General features: G+C 48.0%; 1 protein-coding gene across 1 annotated transcript in view; it reads right to left on the bottom strand.

Moving 5' to 3' along the window:
- Positions 1-2035: 2035 nt before the first annotated feature.
- Positions 2036-11464, bottom strand: part of LOC106811844 (spectrin beta chain-like) — a gene marked incomplete in the record, with an annotated part of 83058 nt that continues 73629 nt past the window's right edge. The window contains 5 exon segments of the mRNA XM_014815567.1: positions 2036-5275; positions 6484-6584; positions 9599-9674; positions 10177-10264; positions 10990-11076. Of these exon segments, the coding sequence (XP_014671053.1) occupies positions 5080-5275; positions 6484-6584; positions 9599-9674; positions 10177-10264; positions 10990-11076 (548 nt within the window).

The following is an 11464-nucleotide window of genomic DNA, read 5'->3' as shown; positions in this document are numbered from 1 at the left end:
AGAATATTCACTGACGATCATGACCATGACGACCATGACGACCATGACGACCCACTGATCCATGGCTATGTACTGAACCGTGGCAATGCACTGAACCGTAGACAACTCAAGGACATTGACGCTGTGTTGGCAGGCCACTTAAAAGAAGCCGACTTCCGGTCAGCTGATCAAGCAGGTGTTCGACTTTCAGTTGGCGCTGCGCTTATGCTAGCTTTCTTAGTGGAGTAGCGGGTTTATTAAAAGAGACAGCGGGGGGAGAGAGAGAGAGAGAGAGAGAGAGAGAGAGTGAGTGAGTAAGAGAGAGAGAGAGAGAGATACATACATGTAGATGGTGAGTAGACGTGAGATGATTTCCGCAAGAATGTTGATGCGTTGTTTACCACGATTATTAAAGAATAAACGTATGATGGCGCGCGCGCGCGCGCGGGAGACAGTCCCGCTTTAACGCATGACGTCATATTACACGTGCAAGCAGCTCGACAGACACTGCGACGTTATCAGTTTCACGACCGCAAAACTCAATACACCGCACGGTCGACTATCGAACAATAACTGCAAAGCTGAACGTCGGAGAATCTTGTTTTTTCGAATGATACAGGGTCGTAGCTGTCGTATTTTAGAATGACACAGGGTCGTAGCTGTCGTATTTTAGAATGACACAGTGTCGTAGCTGTCGTATTTTAGAATGACACAGTGTCGTAGCTGGCTCATTTTGCCTGATGCGAGGACGATGACGTAAGCGGGGTTTGCTTTCTGGGCAGTTGACCGTGGGCCGTTGACCGTCAATGACTGCTGACCATGTAATTGCATCTACATTAGACTAGGGACACTAGAGGAAATCCTTCTACCTCTCTTGCCTCCCGCCTTCCTCTCCCCCACTAGCTACAGCTGGAATATTACATGTTTCTATATCAATCACGAGTTACGTAATAGGGGATTCTAGATACATGACTAACGGGTAGCTACTACCTCACTCGTATCGTATATTATTTAAATTAATTATTACACACATGGTAATACCCGCTATGATCACTGCTCTCTATCGTTACAGCGTATTGATGTTTGTATTCTTAAAAGTCGAAATTATGCTACTACTGACTACAACTGACACTAGTCCTGTCATAATTTCTTACGTTAAAAATCACACGTTTGCTGCGATACGTTTGCAGCATTGAACTTTCCATGCCATGACGCCATTATCTCGCCTGCCTCCTGGCTAATACGGTCGTGCAGTATGAAAAACGAAGCCACCTTCCCAGGCACGCTCTCACTAAGCTTATACTGCCGCCGTTCCTGCAACCTCATGCAAGGCTCTCTCTCTCTCTCTCTCTCTCTCTCTGTGTTTCTTTCTATCTATCTATCTATCTATCTAGCTAGCTCGACACCTCATATAATGCCTACATTACATAGTCACGAGTTAACGTTCACACTGTACACATCTAACTGCCTGCGCGTGTACCAGTGTCAGCTCTCTCCTTAACAATAGCTTCCACTTAAAGGTAGGGGCACACGAGCGATTTTTATCGCCCGATTGCCGCGAATTTTAAAATCGCTCGAAAAATTCGCCCGTGTGCCCGTTCACGTCGACGCCGATTTTAATCGCCCGTACGAATCGCCCGTATCCAAAATGTTAGATATTTTCGGGCGATTATTTACGCCGGCGATTACTTACTGGCAAATTCGCTCGTGTGCCCGTGTCCAGCGTATTTTGTCGCCCGATCGATTTTTCTAAACCAATCGGACGTGTTGTTGATATCATGTGATGCATCATGTGATCATGTGATTCCGTCGAGTGGCGTACGCGTACGCTCTCAAATTCGCTACGTGTGCCCCTTCGTGATCGGGTGATTAAATTCGCTACGTGTGCCCCTTCGTGATCGGGCGATTAAATTCGCTGGCGATTTTAATCGCCGCGATCGGGCGATAAAATACGCTCGTGTGCCCCTAGCATAAAGGAGTTTTGACATAGCGAGTGAAACAGAGTAACACACAATCATATTTATACGTGTAATCGCATAGACGCCAAAGAAACGAATCGAATTTCACTTGAAAAATGTTTATTTCGCCGTATCTTAAGCATGTTACAAAATAAAACGTGACACGCTGTGTGAAAAGATTAAACTTTGTGTCACAAAAACACATGCCTTAGCAAAAGTTACATTGAAATACACCACTGTGCGAGAGACACCCAGATACACAGAGAGAGAAAGAGAGAGTGAAATGAATACACAAAGACCGGGGAGTATAGGTAAATACATCACTTTATAATACCATCTAGTTGTTTTCACTTTTACGCAGAAACTGTTAAGCAATGTAAACGACCGCTTGGAGTCTGTCATCTTAAAGGTTACACATGCAACATGCACATGCTACAATGCAAGTCGTGCCTTCCACGCACGACGTAGACGACTCAGTACATTCATAGGGACTACAAAAAACAACGATAGAAAGCGTTTTGATATATTTAAAAAAATCCGCAAAAGAATGCCGTTCACTAACCTCATTAATTTTCACTAACCCTCTGCTGACTGTTGCGCTCCCACGCCGTTAGGTGGCGCCCTCTATGAGTAAAGATTTCAAAGCGGAGCATTTGCAATACCGTAACTCAATCACAACCGATTTCGGAATAACCGCTGAAGGTGTCAGTGACATGAATAGAGAGAGAGAAAGGGGGAAGAATTCTAAGCTACAATGCCCGTGCGGATATGACTACGCAAATTTCTATTTCTGCGCGCGCTCTCTCTCTCTCTCTCTCTCTTGTAGAAAAAGATGCTGATATGGACAAACAACACAGAGCGTTATACCGGACAAAGACTCGAAATGTAGACACATACTCGCTGTACCCACGACAAGGCTCTCACGTGCTCACATCACGGTACTGTAATAGTACGCGGCAGTAATAGTAGTAGTAGTAGTAGCAGTAGCGTCATTGGCATGAAACATCTTTTATATATAATAATAAAACAGGTGCTTATTACCTTAGACTCACGACACCTTCTAAAGACAGAAAAACATGATTATTCGTAGGGATGGCTATATACTCATAAATACGTTCCAGTTTTGAAGTCTACACCCTTGCTAAATCCTAATCACAGCATTAAAAGCATGCATATTATTAAATAGACTACCGAATATAGTTTCATTCGTCGTTTCAAAAAATCCTAACCTCTTTACGCATAAAAAAAAACACCTGAATCGGTACTCTTTTGTTTTTTCTCAATCATTCCACAACCATTTGATATCCGTGCGTACTAAAATGAATAAATTTCATCGTCATAAAATCTAATAATGAGTTAAATCAACATGGAACGCTGCGACGAGACGTCCTGACGATTACGAGTGAACGTCACAACCTATACATTCAAGGTCGCTCGAACTGGCACGTGGCGCCGTCTGCGCCGGCGCAACCATGGCAACCGAGGTCACGCAGAGGTCGCGCCGGTTGGCAGTGATACTGCGGGAGTACGGTGTAAGCCGGGGGAATGCTCGCCCTGTCACGCGGCGGCGACGCTCCTACTAATCGCAGACATAACACGAAAAGCTACGATAACAGTAAAACCTCGTAAAAAGCTATCGCGCGCGCACGCACGCACAAACTCTGCCTCTAATTCTGCAGCATCTACTTACTGGAGCACAACCTAGTCTGGCGAGAGGGCACCCACGTGAGGCCGGCCAGACGCACCGGTCGGCCGCGCGGCGCCGCTCCCTGTCAATCGAAGCTAACGCTACACATACGCGTATGTTATATACAATCTATTGAAGCTGGCTGCCCGGAGCGATGCGCGATTTTCCTCTCCAATGTCCTGATTTTTTTATCGTGTAAAAAAATTAAAATTCTTTCAAAAAATACCCCCAAAAAAGCTAAAGCCACGCGCTCGCTAGAGAGAGAAGCTAATGGCCTAAGGGAGAGCGAGAGAGAGAGGGACAGAGAACAACGTTGGCTCCAAGCTCGCGCCATGCTGACCCAGAGTTAACGCTGACCTCTGGCGCAAGGCCACGAGAATACAGAAACTACCGCACATACACACGCGCTCGCCCTCACTCTCCCCCTGGTAGCCATCTTTATTAGTTGTCACGGCAACCGCCGCCGCGACACAGCGACAGCGGTGCCTGCGCGCGTAAGCGTTCGCTCTCGCTCCTGGCAGCTGTCTTTGTTAATTGCTACGGCAACCGCCGGGCGTGCGAACATTAAACTTGGAGACCTAAAGCAAAGCTAAATGCACCATCTGGCTCTCAGTTCACTGGCAGTAGTAGTAGTCTTGTCCTAGTAGTAGTAGTAGCAGTCGTACCAGCAGTTAGTAGCAGTGAAGCTCCCTTCATCACAACGCCTCTCTCCCGACGACGACGGCGACCGGGGGAGGGTGGTCACTGCAGTCGCTCGCGGAGAGAATCCGGCGGGGAGGAGGGGAGGGGGAGGGGAGGAACCGCCCGGCAACGACGTCGAGAGCAAAAATGGAATGAGAGAAGGAGAGGGGGGACTGCTGTCTCGCCGCGTTTCTCCCCCTCCTCCCCTCCTCCCCACTGTGCCTCTCAAGAATTTTGCATCTACTCTGAATACAGAACCTCAGGGTGGGGTGGCAGGAGAGTCCTACCGAGGGAGAGCTGTTCTCACGCGATCCCCACGCCAGCGTTGCGCACGTGCCGCCGCCGCAGCTGCGCCGCACAACCCACGCTTTTCATTATCATCATTATTATCTCTCTACTACTTATCTCTCTCATCCCCCACCTCTACAGTTCTACTCTCAATTGCGACGCACTTATCGCAGAGGCATATCGCCGCGCTCGATGCAACAATATCGTACGTGTGGTTTTCCCTCCAAATCTGCAATCGCGTCCCCCATCGCCTCCCCCTGTTGCCCATGACGACGCCGACGCCGCCCCCTCCCCCGTTGCCAGCGACGACGACTCGGGCAGCGCGTGGGAACAGCACCCCCCGCACCCCCAGCGCGCGACGGACGTCCCCCCTTCTCTCTCTCTCTCACAACTAGCTAGCTATTCACATCCCCCCCGCGCGCAATACCGCATGTACGTTCCGTCTCTCTCGACCGCGAGCCGCCGGTCATCGCCGTGGCGACACCTCTACTTCTTCAACGTGAAGAAGCTGCGCTTCTTGGAAGACTCCTCCTTCTTGTCGCCGGACAGCGGGAGGGTCTGCGAGCGAGCGGGGCTCGTCGGTGTCGCAGTCACGTCCCGCACGGAGTTGACCGTGCGAAGCCAGAACTCCATCTCACTGTCGTCCTTCGCCTGGAACAGGTAGACGGCGCCCACCGACAGCCTGCACAGAGACACAGAGAAAGAGATAACGAACGTGAGATAACGAGCAGCGGTAATTAGAGATGACGGACGCGAGATAACGAGCAGCGGTAATTAGAGTGAATCTTAGAGGGACTCTCAGGTAGATGGTTGACTGTTATCAGTAATTGTAACAACATGCTGATTGTAACGATAACACTGATGATTAAAGGCATAATAGGCCCATTGATTATGCAAAGTTGACGAATGCTACAGTAACTGGCACCTTGTGTAGTTAATAAGTACATTACCTTATAGCCAAATGCGTATTAGTTTGTCCAATATCACTGCTAATTACTAAGAAATGTCTAATTGAAATCCGTAAATCTGGTAATCTGGCGCCAACGCTAAATTGGTTGCCAAGCAAAATAGCCTCGAATTCGGTTACGTGACGTCACATGTTGCTACGGGTGTTTAGCAGAGAATTGTTTGTCCCGGGATGCTTATATACGACTAATGAGCTAGTAGAATGTATCTCTGGGTGTATTCTCGGTATTGAGGCACAAGTAAATAACCGTGGGTGCTAATGAACGGGTACCCACATGTCTTCAATTTCGGACACAGGTCCGCGATCCCCCCATAGCGTTGGCCCCCAACACAGCCTACTTCATTATCACGAGCGTTCGTGATTCATACGTGGATTCCACGTTCATTACAATCAGAGCTACTGTTACGTATACAGTTACGTACGGTACTGTACTATCGCTAGCATTGCGTACGGCCGAGCGAAAATGCATGCGTGCGTGCGTTTTTGCATGTGTGCGAAAATGTCCGGTGCACTATAAATCTGTATCACACCCGTTTCGCAGTATGCGGTTTCGAAACTGTAAACAAGCCAGTCAACTGATTTCTTGGACTGCGGATTTCAATTAGACATTTCTTAGTAACCAGCTGTGATATTGGACAAACTAATTGGCGTTTGGCTATAAGGTAATGTACTTATTAACTACACAAGGTGCCAGTTACTCTAGCATTCGTTAAAATTGCATAATCGATGGGCCTATTATGCCTTTAAGTCCACGACTCGTAGCGGAATCATTAGAATGCTTATCATAAATCTACTATATATACCTCTATGTGTAATGTACAAATCATTTGAACACACACATCAATGTTTAAAATAATAATAATAATAATGTGCATCTCTATGCACAGTGCTGCCATCTGGCAGACCGACAAGAGGCTTCCTACCTGAGCCGGAAAACGTGCTTCTTCTTCGTGTAGTCGCTAGCGACCTCACCCTGCGCTGCTCGCAGGTCGATCGGCGATTCGTGACGTAGGGTGGCGCCCTCCTGCAGCAAAAATGCGAGTCGATCAGTCGCAGCAGGTGTGATAACAGAGACTTCAAAACTTGTACTTGTAAGGGCAACGGCTACACGAGTACATCTTACAGGCAATGTGCAATTTGTGCTAATGGAGATTGTTTATCCTGTTAGCTCCCTGCTGCTCATCGTAGCGGTCGCCCCGCTAGGCACAAACCCAGAATATATACACGAATAATAATGTTTTAACGTAACTCTGTCTCATACATTACCGACTGAAGTACTTGTACTCGAATATACATGTAATGTGCACCACAGTTATGAACTGTCAACAGAGCATGAATCTATAATATATGCTATATATATATATATATATATAGGAAACCTAATATCGTTCAAAGTCGCTTGCCGCACCTTTGCTGACACTTAAATTACGCGCCGTCGATTTCCGACGTCGACCACATAAAACATACGACTCCGCTATTCAGACTGTCCCGTTCCCCGACTCTTATTACACACTTTGCTTCTCACCCTCCCTAAACAGTAAACGCATACTCCTCGATCTCCCATCGACGCGTCTCTAGTAATTAATTGAAGCAGCAGCAGCAGCACGCACGCACGCACGGTTTAGTTGCTACGGCTGCAGGCAGTGTTGGGGGTCAAGCAGCAGTAACAGCCCCATTAACTGTTAATCGGGGAACCAAAAAACAAAACTGCAGCGCTCGCGCAGCTTTCCCTCGGGCGAAACCCCCGCTTTCGCAAAAACCGGGTTTCCCCTCCAAGGTCAACCCAACAGCTCCAGGCGATAGTGCAAAACGGTAACAGATTGATTCAAAATAACGTCAAAATAACAAAACAAAAATATTATTATATAAATAAATGGTCACTTCAAATGTATAAAGACAATTGCGACATTGTTTTATCGAGATCGTGTTAAAGTGAGTAAGTACTAGCGGCGATGAACCTTGAACACAACACAACACAACGCAGGGATTAACACTGCCGGTTTGATCTCATCGCTTCTGCGTTCCACATTGTCTGCAGTTTTTAAATCCGTTTATCTTCACCGAAGATAGAAAATAAACTGCAGCAAAATCATGGAAGGTCCTTTCCATAGCCGTTCAGTCAACTCAGATAAACCCAAGGTGCGAGGATATTTAACATCAAGCTGTTATTGATCATAATCAACATTAAGCATAAAACATAATATGTCATAATATAAACATATTATGTAAAGTGCTTATGCCCATCTTGAAGCTAACCAAATATCAATAAGGTAGTGAGTTAGCTTCTGACCAGCTGGGTTGGATGCTGCATACTCATTTCATCTAACTCCTATTCCTATTTTAATAAATTTTTCGACATTGAACCTTACATACATAACCTAACGTTAGCCACGGCTGAATCATCTGCACAAGAAATCAGACAAAATACCGACGTCACTCATTCCCTGGCACCAGTGATTTCTCTAGAGATATCTCTACAGGATCCCACACAAACCTGCATGCCCCGAATACACACATGCCCACTCCCACCACTCACTGCCAATTGTGAGATTTACCGACTGTTCACACCCCACTGCCACCACTGGCCGATTTTATTTTTGAATACTTTCCCACCACCAAATCAAAATGCAGGTGATGAACTTTGCATATCACCATGACTACCCTTAGCCTTATCACTATAGTTACCTCTCAGTCACCTCATCACCATGGCTACCCTCAGCCTCCTCATCACCATGGCTACCCTCGGCCACCTCATCACCATGGCTACCCTCAGCTCCCTCATCACCATGGCTACCCTCAGCTTCCTTATCACTATGACTACCCTCATCTTCCTCATCACCGTGGCTACCCTCAGCGTCCTCATCACCATCCTCAGCTTCCTCATCACTATGGCTACCTGAGCGTCCTTATCACCATGACTACCCTCAGCCACCTCATCACCATGGCTACCCTCAGTCACCTCATCACCATGGCTACCCTCAGCCACCTCATCACCATGGCTACCCTCAGCTTCCTCATCACCATGGCTACCCTCAGCTTCCTCATCACCATGGCTACCCTCAGCTTCCTCATCACCATGGCTACCCTCAGCTTCCTCATCACCATAGCTACCATCAGCATCCTCATCACCATGGCTACCCTCAGCATCCTCATCACCATGGTTACCCTCAGCCACCTCATCACTCTCCACACAGGTCAGATGGTTAATAAGCTAATCACTCGTGGCCACCAGCATGCCCCCATCACCAACGCATCGAGACACTGGGGAGTTACACTGCGTCAAGGCACCGGCATGCACACACACACACGCGCACGAACGCGCACGCACGCACACGTGCTGCGTGAGCGAAACACGCCGCGTATACCTTAGCGTCCGAGTCCCTCCTCTTCAGCCAGAACCACCTGCTCCTCGGATTGCTCTTCGTACAACAACACAGTCGCACGGTGAGTGCACCCACGCGGCGGCAAGTTTTACCGGTCACGCGTATTAAGTATAAACATACGCGCTTGCGAACGTCAGGACAATGCTGATCCATTATATACTCGGGAACGCAATCCACGAACCGCGCACGAGAAATGCTCTAAGGAACACAACTGCCGTTCGCAACCAATCACGATTGAAGTTCTGAATGATTCCGACTTACGAACGACGACTCGGCAACTGATGGTGTTCAGAACCGTTACGATCGTATCTCGGGAATCCCACCGTGCGCAATTTGTTTCTATTTCGTTTCTTATGATAACTCGCGCAGTAGCACTCGTGGTCTATCTAAAATCTGTTTCGATCGAATAACGAAAGCAAACCACGTCGCAAGACCGCAAGCGAACGAATCTCACTGATAACTTGCGAACATCGTTAATGAACATCGTTAGCGAATGCTTAAAGCTCATCGGAAGGAACTGAATCAAGGAATACTTAACCACGACGAATATGACAACCCCCGAGCGTCGCCCTGTTCCCCGACAAAAGCAACGTTTGCGCGCGGTCGTTAGTCGTCGCGCCCTCATTAACGTAAGAACGTGGCGAAGCGTACGAACCTGCTTGGCATGTTTCTGGTCCTTGAAGAAAGTAAGCTGAGGTCCTTGCAGGACGCAGTACACCTTGTCCCAGGATCTGCAAAGCCAAACGCCAGACGATGACACATCATGGTCGTGCGCACGCTGTGACGACGGTTCGAGCATCAACTGATACACTAGTATGGCTACTACACTGATAGCGATAATATGGCTCATTGCCAAATGATGAACTTACTAAACACATGAATACTTACTAAACATCAGATGATACACTCCACACAGCAATACTTACTAAATATCATATGATACATACCTGTTTCAACCAATACTACCGTCCTTCCCCCTAGACAATAACCTATTTTAACACGATAATGCCAACTAAACCTGACGATAGGCAACGAATTCAGCATATTGTGGCCTACCAAAATTCAGCACCATGCAGTCATGATGCCATCTTATAATTCTCTGGCATGAAATCACGTATCACTCTAGCACATTCCTACATAATACAACAGCACTCAATCCAGGATTGTCCTTAATAACTAGTGAAGACTGGCAGATGCTGCTGATGCTGTAATCCGCAGGTGAGTCTCGCGTACCTGTGTGTGGACCGCTGCCCGCCGGTTGCTAGGTCGTACTTGCGTGTCAGGTAGCCCTCCATATGTGCGTCTCCACCTTCTCCCTCACCTGAACAACACAGCATTGATCACAGTCAGTCACAAACACCTGACGTGAGCATTACCTTGTGGCCCTTCATGTGTGCAACCCTTACTTCTCTCTCATCGTAACCCAGCATTAACCCCAGTCAGTTACAAATATAAGTAACATCAAAAGACAAACAGACATATCTGGTAGCTCTATCTATGTGTTCTCTTTACTCTGTCAGCTGAGGCAGAGAGAACATACATAGGCATACATACTTGTCAACAGATGGCATTGCACTCTCAGTTGTCATAGCAACTACAAACTCCATTCATGCTCACACTTTTCTGATTCACCCTCACCTCACTTAAAATGCATACGGTACGAAAATCACCCAGAATTGCATGATTTCGAAAATCCAAAAGAAATTTCCACATTACAAAGACCGAAACGATCAATTGACCTATCTGTGTGACATGATTGAGAAGCAGTTCTGACCAACCAGCATCATGATAGGACATTCTAAAAACAATGCTTAGCATCGACGTGCCGCTAAATCGGTAGTTTGACTCACACCACGTGCATTCGCTTCCATTCCTTTCTCTCTCTCTCCCCTCTTTCACGCTTCCTCTTCGCCCTCATTTCTCTCCCTCCCTCCCTCCTCTCTCTCACTCTCCCTCTCAACATCCTCTTCCCCCTCTCTCCCCTTCGCAGTCTCTCAGGACGCACGGAGGGACGGGACACCGTGGTTAGCTGGCCGGCCGGCTTACCTCTCTTTAGACTGCTTGTGGGAGCAGAGGTGGTCTTACCCTTCCTCTTGGACGAGCGAACAGACGGGCTCTCGTCCGTAGGAGCTTCTAAAGCACAGCATGCAGTGTCAGTTCTACGACTAGTGCAGCTACACGCCAGCGGCGTTGTGGTGCAGTGACGACTAGTGTTAGAAGTCTAGGATGAGGAGGAGGAGGAGGAGGAGTAGGAGGCAGAAGGAGGAGAGAAGGTGATGGAGGAGGGAGGAGGAGGAGGAGGAGAGAAGGTGATGGAGTAGGGGGAGGAGGAGGGCGAAGAGGAGGAAGAAGAGGACGAGGACGAGGACGAGGAGGAGGAGGATGAAGAGGAGGAGGACGGAGGAGGAGGAGGGGAGAGGAGGAGGAGGAGAGAGGAGAGGGGAGGAGGAGGAGGAGGAGGAGGGGAGAGGGAGGAGGAGGTAAGGAGGAGGAGGAGGAGAGGAGGAGGAGGAGGACGAGG

Source organism: Priapulus caudatus, unplaced genomic scaffold, assembly GCF_000485595.1.
Source record: "Priapulus caudatus unplaced genomic scaffold, Priapulus_caudatus-5.0.1 Scaffold581, whole genome shotgun sequence".
In the NCBI taxonomy this organism is placed as follows: domain Eukaryota; kingdom Metazoa; phylum Priapulida; class Priapulimorpha; order Priapulimorphida; family Priapulidae; genus Priapulus; species Priapulus caudatus.
Note: the sequence above shows the minus strand (reverse complement) of the source record. Positions and strands in the feature narration are given on the sequence as shown.